Source organism: Rutilus rutilus (assembly GCF_951802725.1).
Source record: "Rutilus rutilus genome assembly, chromosome: 1".
NCBI lineage: Eukaryota > Metazoa > Chordata > Actinopteri > Cypriniformes > Leuciscidae > Rutilus > Rutilus rutilus.
In genome coordinates, this window is record NC_140209.1 from 3975231 (window position 1) to 3994484 (window position 19254).

Genomic DNA, 19254 nt, shown 5'->3' on the forward strand with positions numbered 1-19254 from the left:
ATAACCACTCGTTACAACCGAGGTATGCAGCAAAGCATTTGTGAAGCCACAACACGCACAACCTTGAGGCGGATGGGCTACAACAGCAGAAGACCCCACCGGGTACCACTCATCTCCACTACAAATAGGAAAAAGAGGCTACAATTTGCACGAGCTCACCAAAATTGGACAGTTGAAGACTGTAAAAATGTTGCCTGGTCTGATGAGTCTCGATTTCTGTTGAGACATTCAGATGGTAGAGTCAGAATTTGGCGTAAACAGAATGAGAACATGGATCCATCATGCCTTGTTACCACTGTGCAGGCTGGTGGTGGTGGTGTAATGGTGTGGGGGATGTTTTCTTGGCACACTTTAGGCCCCTTAGTGCCAATTGGGCATCGTTTAAATGCCACGGCCTACCTGAGCATTGTTTCTGACCATGTCCATCCCTTTATGACCACCATGTACCCATCCTCTGATGGCTACTTCCAGCAGGATAATGCACCATGTCACAAAGCTCGAATCATTTCAAATTGGTTTCTTGAACATGACAATGAGTTCACTGTACTAAAATGGCCCCCACAGTCACCAGATCTCAACCCAATAGAGCATCTTTGGGATGTGGTGGAACGGGAGCTTCGTGCCCTGGATGTGCATCCCACAAATCTCCCTCAACTGCAAGATGCTATCCTATCAATATGGGCCAACATTTCTAAAGAATGCTTTCAGCACCTTGTTGAATCAATGCCACGTATAATTAAGGCAGTTCTGAAGGCGAAAGGGGGTCAAACACAGTATTAGTATGGGGTTCCTAATAATCCTTTGCGCTGACTTTAATAAACATGCTTCTCGCTCCAGATGCAGAAGTGAAACATCACGTGTTAGAAAACTGAAGTGGAAATCGCAAACTGTGCATTTGCTATATGTTTCTGAGCTGCGTTTGAAAGTTCTCTGTTTGTTTCACAGTAAATCAGTGTTTTTGTTCATGCTCTAAAAATAGTCCCATAAGCATGGTGAAGTGAAGGCCCCATCATATTCCTCATTTGTTAATTCAGTCACACCCATAACCGCATGTGTACCTAAAGCAGCTGTGCTTCTGGTGTCTCTATAACACGAGGCCAGCGCCACACCATGTTTGCTCTGGGTCTGCTCACCTGTGTTGTGCTCAGGCAAAAGTGGTCCGTGACTTTAATGAGTGTAGTGAGTTTTTCTACCAATACAAAAAAAAAAAAAAAACAGAAGGAATGAGTCAGAATACAAAGCAAATCTGTCAGAGGTATCGTGATGATGGTGGTGATGACAACACGTACCACAAAGCTTACTACGTGCAGCAGATTGGGTATTTTCCTCCATTACTCCCCCTGGTGGAGAATGGGAATAATTTCTCCATAGACTCAGCTGTGTCAGATACCGGCTGGTTAATCATTATCATGATTGCACTTATAATAAAAGCAAGACGCACAAGTAGCGGAGCTTGCATTTAGCCATTTCTGGTTACCCTCTTGCTTTCCCTTTTTCTGATGGAGTCGTGTAGTTCGGGTCACTTATTTGTCCAATCTCAGGTAGCCTATGTGGATGGGTGTAAAGTGGTATGTGATTTTATTTTGCTGTGTAATTTTGGTGTGTAACCCAAAGCCTGTTCTGTAGTGATGGCAAAATGAGGCGTCCTGAACCACTGAGACCTCGCAGCCCATTGCTTCAGCCAAAGGTTCATTACTCGAAGCTTCATTCAGCATTGCTCACTAGTGACACCTAGCTACTGTGCAAAGAAATAGCAGACAAATTAATTCATTCTGAACCAGTGTCGCCTCCCTCCCTCATTTTATAAAAAATATTTTTTTTATATAATTTTTTTTATATTTTATAAAAATACTTTTATAAATAAAAATATTTATTTGTAATGTAAATATACAAATACATATTTATATTTATTTGTATATTTATATTTAAATGTATATTTTATAAAAATATTTTTATAAATAAAAATATTTATTTGTAATGTAAATATACAAATACATATTTATATTTATTTGTATATTTATATTTAAATGTATATTTTATAAAAATATTTTTATAAATAAAAATATTTATTTATTTTGTACTCACTGTTGATGTCTGTAACCTTTCATTTGCAATAATAAAAAGACATGATCAGACATTTGTCCATTACTGTGTATAATATAAAGTATCTTTCTCTGTCTGAATTTACTTGTGCAGAGTCACACACACAGTTAATTAATTATTCATAAATTGTTTGGATAGTGACAGTATGAACAACAACAGTGACACTGTGTTGAGTGCAGTGCTTATGTTAGAGGGAGTGTAATAAAGTACATTTATTAATTTAGCAGATTATAGATAACAGATTAAAGTAAACTGCAACAGAATAGTCCGGAAGGAAGGATTACAATAGATTTTTTTATTGAGAAACAGAATTATTTCAAGTGTGTTGGGGTTTAGACGATTCCTCTTCTTGGACAAAATCTCTCCAGCCTTGGATCCTTTCACAAGGAACAGGGGATGCAGGGGAACGTAAAAATGCCAGCTGGTATAAATGAGGACACTGGTGCTTCTGTTGATCCCAGACAGGGGAGGATTCCCTCTTTCTTGCTGGCTCCATTACCAGGAAAAAGGAAGAGTCACATAAAGCAAACAAATCCAAAAGGGCAATCCAAATCAAAAAGCAGTCCAGTCCAGATGCAAAAATCCAGAGCAATCCAAATAATCTTATCTAATGAATATAACAAGACTATAATATATCTAGGCCTATAATAATATACTATAACTATTCTAACCTGATAATGTAATAATATACAGCCCTCACATATGACACAATAACGACAATGACAACGATATTATCTAACTCTCTGACACTACAACTGCTTCTGCTACTCCTGCAACACCCACAAGGTGGCGCGAGTTTCGAACCGCCTTTTATCCGGAAGCGACACTCGGACCGAACCGATGACGTATCCACACAAACCGAGGCCTCGTTTGTCGTTAGTCACGTGATTTTCACGTTAACAACACAAGCCTCGAATCGCGGCTTCATCTGGCACGCCCACTTTTTCTCCACACACGCTCCGACGCCTCGGTTCAAATGTCACATCACTACTGTTCTGCAGTCACTACAGTGCGGTGAGGGCATGTTGCAGCATCTAGTGGTGGGCAGATCGAGGCTTCGTGAAGCAATGAAACAGTCGAACCAAATGGGCCATATTGTTTCGAGGCTTCGAATTTACTATTATTAGTACATTATTTAGTACATTTATTTTTGTCATGTCAATTAATTTATACATTTGCTACAAAATAAATTGTTCTAGGCCTATACATTTTTACTTTCAGTACTTTTTACAACTATTTACAAGATAAGTTATGTTTATCTGGGATGAGTGCATGTTCCACGGTCCACCAGCAGGTTTGCAGGGCTGATCAGTCGACGGCTGCCGATCACTGAGATCTTCTCAGAAACAGGGAAGACTAAATCAAATTGTCTCACATACTCAAAAATCAAACCATATAATATTTTAACATGCAAAACTGTCCTATGAGCGAAACTCTGCAGGACAACGGCCCTCCAGGACAGATGTGTCCTATCCCTGATTTGGGTGTGCACAGTGGTTTACATTTATAAGGGTGGTAAATCTAGTTCAAGTAAATTTTAGCACGCCATAGTCAACTTTTATCAGGTAATTTCACAACAACAAAAATGTGGCTAGTAAAAATGCTGTGTGGCTAGTAACTCTGGAAAACCACTAGCCACATTGGCTAGTGAGCAAAAAAGTTGTCAAGCCCTGGTTGTCTCACTGATTTGACTTTGAGCAATATGTGTAACATCACATACATCTTGATAAATGGGATGTAAAAGAGGATCTGACTTTGGAAGTCTTTGCACATCCACTGTAAGGACATGTCACTTCAAGACCCTCTTGCAAGTGACACTTAAGGTGGGATACAAGACAGTTTATGCTTCCACACTCTTTGCCACAAAACTCCCAAGAACACTTTAACTGCACAGATATATGACGATTAAAAGACTGCTTTCTCCCGTCACGGTGAATTCTGGACAAGTGCACATTTAAAGAATTATAAGAGGAAAAGCTTCTTCCACAGTCTGGAAAGCCACAAGGAAAAAATGCCCGGCTAATGTTTCTATGGGTCCTGACGTGCTTTACGTACTCCGAAACTGAGGCACTGATAAACTCACAGATACCACAATGAAACATCATATTTGGCACTAGTAGTTCTTTTCACACACACAAAAAAAATCCTCATGGTATTTCATAGAAGTACCAGTAGAAAGCAGGTGCACAGGTTGGTAAGCAAGGCTGCGGGGCTTTTAGGGAGTCATCTGTCTGCACTGGTAGTAGTTCATCTACAAACGAAAAGTACATACACAATGTAAGTTTAATGTGCGTTAGTTTGATGTTTCCATTCACCAGGCTTGGGAGGGTTACTTTAAAAATGTATTCCGTTACAGTTACAAATTACTTCATAAAAAAAGTATTCAGTAACGTAATCCAAGTACTATAATATGAAAGTAATGTAACTGATTACTTTTGGATTACTTCAAGGTCACGTATATAAATAGTCAAGCAAGAAGAAATATTATTAAAAAATAAATAAAAATAAACTTTTATTTATTAAGAATTTGGTCCAGTGCACAATATTTGCAAAATATACACACAGGCCTGAATATATATTTATGTAAAGGGCTATACAGACATCTAGTGGCTAATGTATGGTATTACAGATTATTTTGTTTTATTTTTAACTAATTTTTAACTAAAAAATAAAAACACAACATTTAAAATTTTTACACAATCTACATATTAGTTTATTTTAAAATAGGCCTACATGTTGACTAAAGCCGTGATCTTTCTTAATTTGCCTGACTGAACTTGTGGCGTTGGCAGTGGGAGTTTCCCTACGTTACCTAGACAGCGAACATCCCGTTACGTGATAAAAGATTAAGAAAGGACATTTTGGGTACTAAAAAAGCGACTCTCCTAATTTCTACAAAATAGCAGCGGAATTTCCATGAATTAAAAGCGATTTTACCCGCAGGCAGCATCGTTTCTACTAGCAGCACTGATTCAATCTGCGTCTGAGGAGATTGTAGAAAGCTGTTATTTGCACATGCACCAGCGCGTGGCACACGTGAGTCATTACTGGCAACAGAACCAGGAACTACTGTATAATCAAGCAGCGCTTAATATAGTGTTATTATGCCAAAATACTTATTTATTTAGTTTCAAATGAAACCATTGTAATCCTGATAGTATTCCCCCTTTTTTCAAAATGTAACTATAATCTGATTACTACTTTTTTTGACGTAACTGTAACGGATTATAGTTACTGGATTTTTGTATCCTGATTACATAACGCCGTTACATGTATTCCGTTACTCCCCAACCCTGCCATTCACATAACGTTACTCTACAACAGCGGCGCAACGTCGACACACATACACCGTCCTCGTCTCATACACAACTGTCTCTCTGTTGTTGTTGTTGTTGTTGTAACTGTTCACTGACCAGTAACTCGCCCCGGGTCTTCCAGCTCTGCTGTTTCCCAACAACTGACTGAATGGCTCCAGAGCTTGGATGCCAGAGCTCGTGCACCGCGAACACTCCACAGTCCAGAGCGTTCAGCTAAACACTGACGTAAACCGTAACGTCACCTGTACTGCCGTATAATAGTCACACTAAACGGAGTAAATTGTAAAATCACACACACACAAAATATTTATTTATGACGTTACGGCATTTATTTAATCCTACGAAAGGACAAGAAAAACTGTAAGACCTTTGTAAACGAAATTTAATACTTTGTAAATGTAATTTAATACTTTTAAGGCCTTATTTTTAGAATATGAAATTTAAGACTTTTTTAAGACTTTTAAGACCCTGCGGTGTACCCTGTAAATACTCTAAATAATAACGTCAGGATCGACACCCGGTAGGAAACAGATTAATGTACAACTAATCGCCGATTCTGTCCCCCTCCCTCATCGTTAATCTAATTTAACCCCTTAACTGCTAATTTACCCTGCTAATTTATTTATAAAAAAAAAAAAAAAAATTAATATAGGTTTCAGCCTTAATTCTAACCAAGTTGTGTTAAAGATTTTAGGTCAAAATATAAAAAAATTAGCTTTCTGAGAGACTTTTAGCTGCATCACCTCCATAAATCCACTAGGGGTCAGGCACACCATATTGGTGATTCCTAAATGTCACTTAGTTACTTGATCTGGCATATGACAACACAACACACATTGATATGTTTGTTTGTTTTTTACTATTTGTTTGATTGCTTTTATACAAATAAATGTTACATTTCTATAAAAACAAACAAATAAGACAATGAATCAAAAAAGAAAACTAAACCAAAAACATTTTACAAAACTTTTTGTAACTTTATCAGAGCTAAACTACAAGTTATGGACATCATGCCAGTAATTGAAGCAGTCTCGTGCTAAATCTATTTTGTTTTGCAATAATGTATACAGCATAGGGGTAGGTAGATACAGTGCTATGCATACGTTTAGACACCCATGCTAAAGTTGACTAAAAAGAGGAATAAAAAATCATCTTTTGGAAATTGAATTTAATGCCTTGATTAAAAAAATTAGGAAAAATCCAACCTTTAAGGACACCAATTTTCTTTGTGAATGAATAATGTATCATAAATAAATAAATGTTCTTCCTTAAAATACAGGGTGCATAAGTCTGGACTCCCCTATGTTAAATTCCCATAGAGGCAGGCAGATTTTTATTTTTAAAGGCCAGTTACTTCATGGATCCAGGATACTATGCATCCTGATAAAGTTCCCTTGGCCTTTGGAATTAAAATAGCCCCACATCATCACATAGCCTTCACCATACCTAGAGATTGGCATGGTTTTATTTAAGTTAGCCTAATAGCTGGTTTGATTTGCATTGAGAGATGATCTTATGGAAAGTACTCCATGCCAATCTCTAGGTATGGTGAAGGCTATGTGATGATGTGGGGCTATTTTAATTCAAAAGGCCAAGGGAACTTTGGGAAGCCCCCAAAAAGACACCACTGATGTCGCACATCAACACGTTAACGTTAACTAACACTGTCTTAACCACGACTGAACATTTAACAGTTAACATTTGCAGCTTACAATACCAAGAAAACACTAGCGTTAACTTCTATGGCCACTGCCACAAAGAATGGAGAAGCGGGACATGATCAATAAGGGGTGATAATTTGCTCTGACCTAATATTACAAAAAACAACTTACACAAACCTGGTCAGTTTTAAATCTTCTGAGAAATAACAGCTCTTTAATCTCCCTAACCAAGCGCTGGTTAATAACAGCAGCTCACGAACGTTAAGTTAGTTAACGTTAAAGTTAGCAATAGCCATGGAAATGCAAAATGGTATACACACGATGAACCCAGACAATATAACATTTATAACACTGCAAATAAAACAGTCACTTAAATAACGTACATTTTTCCAAAAAAAATTACTTACCGCTGAAAGGCAGAACGTTGCAAATTCTTTATTGACGTTCTTCTTAAAACGTCCGGCAGTTGCAGCAGAGATCAAAGTCCCATAATGCAATTCGAAACGTAAATAAACAGAAATACACCCGTAAATTATGTTCTATGGACAATTTCTGTAAAAATATACAGTAATTCAACTGTTAATAAACAGTGATGGAGCCGAGGCAGGGCGCCATAAGCAAGAGCTCTCCTGTGTGCTGTCTGTTTTATGTTTGTTTTCGTCTTTGATGCCCTTGCCACTTTAAGCTATGGTCGCCAGACACTTTTGAGGATTCGTGAGGAAGTTTGTGGACTGTCATCTGTCAATACTGGACTGAGGTGCGCTGATTTCGTTGCGTGCCCCACTCGAGGTGAGCGAGGCCAGGAGTCAGGCTACGGAGGTCGGGAGCAGAGCGAGGAGACGGGGCGGAGGCATCGCCACACACGCCATACACCTGAGCCCCTGAGCGGGGACGCTACAGGCTATCAGCGGCGGAAGCGCAGACACCGAGGGAAGCGAGAGGGGCTGCTTGTGAAGCTACGCAGCCGCCAGTTGAGGATCCCGCTGCCGTCCACCTACCTGGCGAATGTCCAGTCATTGCCGAACAAGACGGACGACCTGCTGAGCCGCATCAAGACCCAGCGCAAGGCCCGGGACTGCTCCGTGTTCTGCCTGACAGAGACGTGGCTACACAGCGGCGTTCCGGATTCTTCTTTCCAGCCACCGGGCTTCTCTGTCCACCGCTCGGACAGGGTGAAAGAGCGCACCGGGAAATCGAAGGGTGGAGGTGTGTGTTTTTTAATTAACGAACTTTGGTGCACGGATTGTGTCATCGTGAACAAAACTTGCAACGCTAACTTGGGAATGTCTTATTGACTACGTTTACATGCAGCCAATATCCGGGTTATGGTCGGGTTAGGGTCACTATTTGGGTTTCTGAAACATTCGGAATAACCCGTTTACATGCGTGAGCAGAGAGAGTTACTCCTGTATACATGGAATTTGTAATCAGTTGGGAATATCCCGATGTAAACGGAGACGCACAGTTAGCGTCAGGACGTACGGACAACCTTAAGACGCAATATGCGTCATTTCCAATTCTTCTTCCTGTATCCAAAGACAACAACAACAGCAGCAGCATGCGGATAATGAATAGTTCGGGGCAGATAGCGATCGCCTTTGTTTGCGCTTTCCTTCTCGCTCCAAAAGTGTGTTGCTGTGCTGCGTCTCGCCATGTTAACCTCTACTTCTTGTTTACTTCCGGTATACTGCACGCGGGTTTCTGTATGCGCCGTCTCTACTCAAAAGACCAAGATTCCTTGCGAATAGAACATGCGCAGAACACAAATCAATGTTCCTTTTGATGGGGATATGCCGATACGCGTTTACATGACCAAATATTCGGGTTAGAAAAGGGGTACCCCAGGGGTAATGTCCGGGTTTTTAAAAACCGGGATATGAGCATATCCGGGTTTTTGCCGGTGTTTACATGGCCGTGCGCGACCGGGTTATTGCTAATATCCCGGTTTTGAACGGGTTATTGGCTGCATGTAAACGTAGTCATTGTGAAATGCCGCCCCTTTTATCTCTCACGGGAGTTCTCTGTGATGTTCCTGTGTGGAGTTTACATACATCCGCGGGCGGACACTTCTGTTGCCTTGAGTGAATTAAGTGACATTGTACACAAATTTGAGAACTCCCATGCTAATGCTGTGGCTATAGTAGTTGGTGATTTTAATAAATGTAACTTTAAAACTGCCTTTCCCAACTACTATCAGCATGTTAAACATCCAACTAGGGGAGCACACATCCTGGATCACTGTTACAGTAACGTAAAATCTGCTTACCAATCCAGCCTCAGACCAGCTTTTGGAAAATCAGATCACTCCTCTGCGCTACTCCTTCCTACATATATACAGAGGAGTAAACAATCAAAACCTTCATCATGTATCGTTCAGTGCTGGACGAAGGAAAGTGAAGTGAAACTACAGGGATGCCTTGATGCTACTGATTGGTCTGTGTTCCATTTAGAAAACTTGGATGAGTATTGTGATGCAGTGACTGGGTTTATTGACTTTTACATTGATTGCTGTGTTCCAAAAAAGGTAATAAATCGGCACGCTAGTCAGAACCCGTGGTACAATGCGGATGTGAATAGGAAAATACAACAGCGGGCCGTGGCTTTTAAATCTGGTAACGCTGCTGCTTATAAGCTGTCCAGATATTCTTTGCAGAGGTCCATTAAAGCCGCTAAACGAGCCTATGGAGCTAAGATAGAGGGACATTTCATGGAGGGGGACCCACAACGTATGTGGCAAGGGTTAAATTCTATCACCGCTTGGAAACCTAAAGGAGGATCCATCACTAATATTGACCCATCTTTGCCAAACGAATTAAATGAGTTTTTATTGTCGTCTTAAAATTGAAAATGTTGAACCTGTTGTTTTTCCTGCTTGTAATGTGCAGAGCTTTACCATCACTCAGGAGGATGTCCAGAGGGTCTTGTCCAGGACGAAGGTTAGGAAGGCCCCTGGACCGGATTGTATTCCTCCTCGTGTCCTTAAACTGTGCTCCAAACAACTCGCTCCTGTTCTGACAGATCTTTTCAACATGTCACTTAGGAAGTGCACTGTTCCAGTTAGCTTTAAAAGATCAATCTTAATTCCAGTGCCCAAGAAGACACCTGTGACGTGTCTGAATGATTATCGGCCAGTGGCCCTGACATCTGTCCTGATGAAAACCTTTGAGTGGTTGGTGTTGGACTTTATTAGAGATCAAATCCCTGTGTCTGTGGACCCACTACAATGTGCATATAGGAAAAAACAGAAGTGTTGAGGACGCCATTTCCTTTGCTTTGAACTCTGTCTACAAGCATCTTGATGTACATAAATCATATGCTAGAATGCTATTCATAGACTACAGTTCAGCTTTTAATTCAATGGTCCCAACAAAGCTCATCCATAAACTGAAATGTCTTGGACTTGATGATGCCATTTGTAAATGGATTTTAAATTTCCTCACTTGTCGACCACAAAGGGTCAAAATGAATGGTTGTATTTCTGATGAGCTGTACTGGTTCACCGCAGGGGTGTATTTTGAGCCCCCCTCCTGTTCACATTGTATACTCATGACCTCGTAGCATCTCATGATAATAATGTGATAATCAAATATGCCGATAATACAACTATCATTGGGCTGATTAATTCAAACGATGAATCTCATTATCGCGAGGAGGTGGAGAATGTTGTTCAATGGAGTAAAGAAAATAACTTGCTTTTGAACACTTCAAAAACGTGTGAACTTGTTATTGATTTTTGTCACAACAGGAATCAGTTGCCTATTACTATCCATGATTCTGATGTGCAGATTGTTGAGAAATGTAAATTCTTGGGTGTGACTCTTTCTCATGACTTGAATTGGAGCTCTAATACGACTAGCATTGCTAAGAAAGCGAGACAGCACCTCTTCTTTTTACGTAGGCTTCGAGAGTTTACTCAAAATACTAAGATTCTTTTGAACTTTTATTACTGTGTAATTGAGAGTGTCCTAACCAGTTGTATTACTGTGTGGTTTGGTAATCTCACTCTGAAAGAGAAGGCGGCTTTGAACAAAGTGGTTCGCTCAGCCAGCAGGACCATTGGCTGCACTTTGCCACTCCTGGAGGCCATATATAAAGCTAGACTCTTGAACCGAGCTTTACAACTTGCCAATGATGCCTCAGGCCATCCTGCAGGGGCCTTTTTTGAGATGCTTCCCTCAGGGAGAAGGTATCGCTCTGTCAAGTGTTCTACTGATCGCCATTTAAACAGTTTCTTTCCACAAGCTGTGATCACTTTAAACAAAGCACTTTAAACTAGGCACTTTAAATTTTTGTATGGACTTTTATTGTACAGCATTTTACTCTAAGCTTTTATGTGGCTTAATTATGTGTTGACATTGCACTTTGAGCTCCTTGCACATTTTTTCCACTGCAAATGGCTAATAAAGTGATTCTGAATCTGAATCTGAGATATTTCTTAGAGTGTGGGGCATTAGTAAGGCCAAAGAACTCTATATTCAAAATTTCCTGTGGGAGTGTTAAATGCCATCTTCCATTAATCCCCCTTCCTGATCCGAACCAAATGGTAGGCGTTGCGGAGGTCCAACTTCGTAAAGTACTTTGCTCGGGAGCGACTGAAGACCCGAGATAGATCCACAGGCTCCTCCGGCAACACATGGGGAGAAGAGACAGGGGACAAGGCAGACACAAGACAATGGGCAGAACAATAAGAGCTCCATGATTCTCCGACCAATTAATACCCGGGTTGTGTTTAGTAAGCCTAAGACGACAGGAGCAAGAGGTGAATGACAAATACAAAAGTGACAATTACTAAAGGAATAGTGGTATGAGAAATAGTGGAGAGTTCTCTGAGTTTGCTTTTCTGTTTCTACCTCGGGATGTTTCTAACTTTGGCATGTGATCATTTAAAAACATCAAAAAAAGAATGATCACTCATTGTTTCTTCTGTAAATTAATTCATGTTAGCTAACTGCATGATTTGTGTTATTGAACTGTATATTTCTGTAATATGGGCATTATTTGGACCTCTGAAAACAGAATCGGGTTCATAAAGTGTCAGAAACAGATCAAACACTGGTTTATGGAGGAGGAGGACAGTTGTTCATCTATCCATCATTCCCTCTATAGACAGCTTGGGGCAGAAGATCTGATAAAGACACAAGATCCTGTTTTCCACTTTCAATAAATTCATTCTCATCTGCATAAATTTCATTACGTTCAATCCACTTTATCTATCAAAAGTGAATGTAAAGTTTATGTAGTAGATTGAGTTCATTCTAGCACTTCCAGAGTTACCACTAGGGGGCGTATATGCTTGTGTTGCGTGGGAATTGTGTGTGTCTTCTCGTCTGAAGACGCGTTGTCTCGTTCCCCGTTCTCAAGGAACAAGGGTTACAGTCGTGTTACAGTTGTAACCCGAGACGTTACCTTTTGAAATGGAGCTCGCGCTGCGTCACACATTTCCCACACTGCCACGCTGAGGGGAGCACATGCCACAATAATGGCTGAGACTACAGCACAATACTGGCAGTTTCAAGCAGGAAAGCCAAAACCTTTCACCCCTTCTGGTCACACACTAGACTGTCAGTCCCTGTGGCCACTGCCCTCACTGCTATCATGCCTCAATGAGCTCAATAGAAAGCCAACTTCCCTCACTACAGGGACATTATTAAGATGGCCTTACCACAGGCCTGGACCTGAAAGCATCATCTACCTGGAACTCAGACTTCAACACACTGACTCTCTGAAATGGAGGAAGCCGACACGCTCACCACAGGGTGATTATCCAGCTGTGCCACAGAGGACCGCACTCGAGGTCATGATCTATCTGGAGCTCTCGGGAGCGGAGGCTTCAGCATACGGCCCTTTACTCTCTTTAGCGAGAGGAAGCCCCTTCACTCAACCGAGGGTGGTCTACCTCTCTGAAGGCCATACGCTTGAACCGTGATCTTTGCCTGGAGCTCAGTAGAGCAGCGGCTCATTTTCCAGGATAACTCTCGGCCGAGAGGAAGCCCACTCACTCACGCTGAATGATATCAAGACTTGTCAAAGTCCCTCCGCAAAGTTTGCATTCTTGAGCCACCAAACACTGCTGTCGTGCAAATGAGCGGCCAGAACGTATTAAAAGTTTTCTGTTTTCAGTGAGAACGGTGTCGTGTTAGTGGCCCCTAAGCTAATAACTAATGATCTCTGCAATGAAAGTGAATAAATCAAAAACTAACTTTAGCTGGACAATAACTTTATTCTAGAGCTGCTGTAAAGAAAAAACAATCTCTGTTACTGTAATCTCCTACTATCTCTGTAAAGCTGCTTTAAAACAATCTACATTGTCAAAAGCCCTGTATAAATGAAGATGACTTGACTTGACTCTTGAACGCTTGCCTTATCAACTATCTGGAGCTCAGATGAACGACGGCTAGAAAAATAACTCCCTAATGAAGAGGAGGCCAAACTACTCTCTACATGTGATGTGTTTCGTTCTACTGCTACCCACCATATCAGAAGCTCATAACCCGACTCTAGCTTAGAGGAGGCTCATGGTCAGGGCGTCACGATAACCTTCCCTAACCAATAGGAGCTCCAGGGCCACAGTCAAATTGCCCCCTTTATTTTTATCTTTGAAAAGTCTTTGAGAAATTTCCCCTTCTATAGGGAGTGAGGTCCCTATAATCTTCCACAGTGGTGAAATGAAAGCTCAACCTGTGACTTGAAGAGCAGAGGCCTTGATGTATAAGGGGCCTGCCATACTCTTACAGCCTGAAAGGGTGAACTCCCTGCCAAGCCCGGCGCCAGATGATGGGCGCAGACTCAGATCGCGTGGTATACAAAGGAGGTGCCAAAAAAGTTCAGATGGCGAGACCAGGGCATCAAAGCCCTTCTCTTTCTCCTCAGTGTCCGCCAGGTTCACCTATAGGTGTCTCTCCACTGCCACCGTCCACACTGCCTGACACATTTGTGCCAATCGCGGCGGCATGAAGAAGGAAAAATAAAGAAACTGAAACCTGTATTCAGGACTGTTTCGATTTTGTGACATTTTACTATCATGACAATGATTTTCATTAGATTCATTAGATTTTTCATTAGACTGTTTTTTATCTTTAATAAAATAAATGAATACTTTTATTTAGCAGCCATATCACCCTGTAGCTCAAGACTGGTCTACCACTGAAGCCCACTGAAGTCTAGTCAGTACCTGGATGGGAGACTCCTGGGAAAACCAGGTTTCTGCTGGAAGAGGTGTTAGTGAGGCCAGCAGGGGGCGCTCACCCTGTGGTCTGTGTGGGTCCTAATGCCCCAGTGTAGTGACAGGGACACTACAGGGTTCTTCCATGCCTTCTCGAGCTCAGCGCGGAGGTCAGGGAGGAATGGAAGGCTCACGGGAGCTGGACGGAGAGAAACAGCTCGTCTAACCTGCCATGAGCGGTCTCTCTTCCCTAACGGTGCGAGCCACTGGCACGGAGCGGAGCGAGCGTTTTCAATTAATTCCTATGGAAGTTGAGCTTCATGCTCGTGCAGTGCATTGTGGGATTGACAGAGGACCGGGGAAAGTGTTGAGAGCGTCAAAAGGTTGGGCGGTTCTCGACTTTATGCAGATATCAAGCGAAAAACGCGGTCGGCAGCCAATTGCTGTGAGGTTCGGGATGTGACGTCTGTCTTGAGAGTTTAAAAATATGCAAATTGTGCCGGAGTTTATGCTGGATTTAGTGCGCAATCCTTTTGTTTACAAATTAGAGGCGTTGCAGTTGTTATATATATGTTAAATATTTTATTTTGGATGTGGTCATTGTGATTATATTGGCTGGTTTTATAAAGGTTTATACAATTGAAAGGAAATCTTTACTTGGTGCATTTGGAAACAAAGCTTGTGTATTTCTAAATGTAATCACGTGCATTACTGATGATTGTACTGTGTGTGTGTTGAAAAAACATATTAAACACACTCACAACAGACACACACCAAAGCGGAGGGGTTATAGCGCCGTCCACTGGCACGTAGCGGAGCAAGCGTTTTCAAATCATTCCTATGGAAGTCGAGCTTCATGCTCGCGCAGTGCATTGTGGGATTGACAGCGGACAGGTGAAAACGTTGAGAGCAGCCGAGAGCATCAAAAAGGGTGGGCAGTTTTTATGCAAATTTATGCAAATATCAAGCGAAAAAATGCGAGTGACAGCCGATCGGTGTGAAAAGTAGGCAAAGCAAGATTTCGCCGTATGTTTCCGACTCTCCGCGAAACTGAGGAGGATTACTGAGCTGAAATCATGTGACATTTAAAAAGTCTTACTTTAAATGCACTTTTCATAAGCCATGATTTCTCAGTCTGGGAAAAAGTTTATTACCAATACGTTTGTGTAAACTTAAAAACATCTTCATAGCCTACATTTAATACAATAACAGTTTAATACAGTTTTGTTCACCCATTCAGTGCATATGATGAAAGCATGCAAAGTGCATTTAAAGTGTGACTTTTTAATTGTCACATGAAAAAAAAAAAAGCATGCTTTATTGATAATTTCTTCAAAGCAATCATTAGCTAATTAATGCACATATGAATGTGTAAACAATGCACTCTCACCCGTGATATCTTGATCAGCGGCAACATGGAGGAGAAGTTGATTATCGCTGTGTGTCGTCATTCTTTATGACACATCCCTTTATTCATATAGAGACACAACAATGACAACTGAAGGTTGCTGGTGTTCCTGGTTTAAAAGTAATAAAACTCTTTGTGTCCGCGTTAAGTCCTGTTTACAATAGGCTATTGATTTATATGATGTGTTTGCTGCTTATCTACAGAAATGTTATGAATCTAAATAAACGTACATTTAGCCGATGCTTTTATTCACAACAACTTACAATAGAGGCAACAATATTCATTGTCTACAATGCCAGTTTAAAAAAGAAGCAAGGAACTAATTTGAGTAAAGAACAACCTTCTTTTAAAGTAACATTCTTAAAGGAGTGGTTCAGGATTTTGGACATCGGACCTCATTTCCAAGTTAGCCTGGGTGTTATTTATCAGTGGAGACAGTTTTCAAAAATGTTCATCCAGTCCTTCCAGTTGCTTAGTTCGCCGGTGCTAGGCTAGCATGAGTCAACGGTAACTGCTAGCCTGCCATTAAAAACAGTTTTACCCACTCCACAGTACACCAAAAGCAAATAAATTATAACGCCAGACTATCGATGTAAATGTCTGTTGAGAGAATAATGTTAGAAATCAAACTACTCTTGCATCACGTGTGAGTGTGTGTGTGTGTGTGTGTGTGTGTGTGTGTGTGTGGGCGTTCTGGCACAAAATGGCTGCCGTCGCAACATCCAGGTGCAGCTGCACATTGGTGGTGGTTGAGGAGATTCCCCCTTTCATGTAAAGCGCTTTGAGTACCCAGAAAAGTGCTATATAAATGTAACAAATTATTATTATTATTATTATTATTATTAAAGTTTAAGGGCAATGAGTGTTTTTTCTTTGTCCTTTGCTAGTGTTCTTGTTCTATAGAACAATATGTATACATATATGCGTCTTACATATATTTCACATTTATGTGCATACGGGAAAATATATGGCACTTACATGAAAATTGCCATTTTTGCTATATTTTGAAATATATGTTTCATATATGTCTATGTGTTTTACATATATGAATTGTGCATATTCTCATATAGGCAGCAGACATACATGGGCACTTACATTATATATGTAATTTACATATATTGACATTACATTTCTGTATGGGCTAGTCAGTTTGATGTTTCATTTACACCATGAGGCTTCATGAAGTCAGAACAATTCAACACAGTTTCTACAAAATAAACTCAAATTATTACTGTCTCCATGTTAGAATTAGGATTCAATGTGCCTCATTCCTGCCTCATTAGCAATTAGCATTTGAATAAACAATGACCCAGTACTGAGGGAGGAAAATGTATCTTGAGTTTATTACCATTGTTTATGAACATTTTCATTTAAAAGTTAATGGCTAAACGTATCTTTACAAAGGTTCACAATGCTGCTGCAGATGCAATATAATAGACAACACTGAATAAATACATTTGTCAGGTTTGATACTGATAATTAATCGCCAGACTCGCGCATCCTCCATGTTTGTAGTTTTTAGCACTTTTTCACTCGTGTTTGTAGTTCTAACCGAATCCTCGGCCAACGCGCGATGGTTTGTGGCAATATTAGCCGTATCTTTGGAACCAGCATACTACGATTTGGGATGTACTAATTCTGTTTTCTAAGACTGTTTAGGGCGGATAGTATGCGATTTGGGACGCACCGTCGAGTCTTCTGAGGTGAGGAGAGCAGTTCACGGTATTTCTCATATTTACACAACCATCACACACACTTTATACAGTTTGATTAAGCGACAGGCTCATTTCTGTATTGTTTTCATCGATCACAGCGATACTTGTGCGTCTTTTCTGGCGTCTTCCTTCTGAAATAAACATTTAGTGCAGCAGCAGCGAGCATGAGGAGAATATGTTGAGTTCATTCAGACCTGAGCGATGTTGTGTTCGTTTGTGTGATTGACTCGATGTTTGGAGTGAGAACTGTTACTGAATTAAAGAGTTAAAGTGTGAGATCTGTGAGGGGAATTATGTGAATCGATCTCTTACTTTACGTTGAGCCTATAATGAGCCACGGGAGACATTAAATCAACTCTTAAATGTTAATAAATGAATAGCGTTTTACTCTTAAACAATATTGCTTTGTGATGCTCTTTATTTTTAAATGTTTTATGATCATTGTTAGTTTCAGTGCATAATATTTTAATGATCTAAGTACTTGATTAATGTCATAAAATCAAACTATATTTAATGTGGACATATTATGCTGCTGTAATTATTTCTCTGTAGTGGTTGATGAAGATGAGTGTCATAGTGATTGTTTTTGTGTTATTGATGTTTTATCCATGTCATATCCATGTGAGAAATTACAGTTTACAGGCTTTTATCACGTATCCTGACTCAATTAATGTGTTTCTAACAGCAAACACTCAGAATAAAGTGAGATGATCTGCTGATGATCCTGAATGGCTTGATGAATGAGTGTTGATAGTCTGAGGCTCATCAATATTAACACATCTGCTGAAAACACTCTTTATTTCATGACAATAGTTCCTGTTTTCTCCTCATTTATTATGCTGATGTCTTCAGATCTCCTGTAAATTGTCACTTAAAACTCGTTTCATTGGTGTCAGCAGACTGAGGGGATTTGTTACTATATGTATGTTTATTTCTGTGTTTATGATTTTAACTGTTTTTCTTACCATTATTTATATTTGGAAGAATTTAAATGATTTATATTATTTTCTATATTTCTAGATACCTGTATTTTAATGAAGAAGCAGAATAATGTTAGGATTAGCAATACAAATAGATGGATGTCTAATGAATAGGCCTAGATAGACAGACATAAATGCTTAGAAGTGTCATGTATTATAAAAAATATATATATATATTTGAAAAAATTTTGATATTTTTTATTTTGGCAGATCAGCTCCTCCCACAGCAATCACATCATCAGAGAAGCTCCTCCCACTGCAGTCACATCATCAGTGAAGCTCCGCCCACAGTAATTCCCCAATAAATGCTGTAAACTCCCATCAGCTACAAGTGAAGATGATCATCAAAGCATCAGGAAGAGCTGAAATCTGCAAAGACTGAGTTTATTAAAGAGGACAGTGAGAACATGAGTGATCCAGAACCCTGCAGAATGAAACACACTGAAGATCCTGAAGAACAAAGAGGTTGGTGTTTATTCCTCATTCATTCATGATGCTGAAGAACATTCATGTTAGAAACATTCAAGCACTTCACCACATTTAGATAAACAGTTCAACTATGACATGGCAGAGCTCGACATTAAGCCTTTTCATGTGCTTGTCCTTTGGCTCATTCTCTTGTCCGAGTAAAAAAGTTGCTTGTCCAGAATTTTTTTTGTCTGTGTGCTGTAAATATAATTTATTCTGAAGAAAATTCTCATCTGTGTTCAATCAGTTCTGATATATTTTTTAACAAGCATATTGTCTCATCTGCACCTTTAAAGGGCACCCCCCCGCAATCTTATTAAAGGAGAAGTTCACTTTTAAAATGAAAATTCTGTCATCATATACTCACCCTCATGTTGTTTCAAAGCTGTATGAATTTCTTTCTTATGCTGAACAGAAAGGAAGATATTTAGAAGAATGTC

At 40.1% G+C, this 19254-nt stretch overlaps 1 protein-coding gene across 1 annotated transcript in view; it reads left to right on the plus strand.

The window, feature by feature from the left end:
- Positions 1-17250: 17250 nt before the first annotated feature.
- The window catches only part of LOC311302087 (uncharacterized protein), a 39103-nt gene continuing 37099 nt past the window's right edge, over positions 17251-19254 (plus strand). The window contains exons 1-2 of the mRNA XM_084427676.1: positions 17251-17354; positions 18557-18811. Of these exons, the coding sequence (XP_084283802.1) occupies positions 18754-18811 (58 nt within the window). The 5' untranslated portion in view covers positions 17251-17354; positions 18557-18753. The remainder of the gene's footprint in view (positions 17355-18556; positions 18812-19254) is intronic.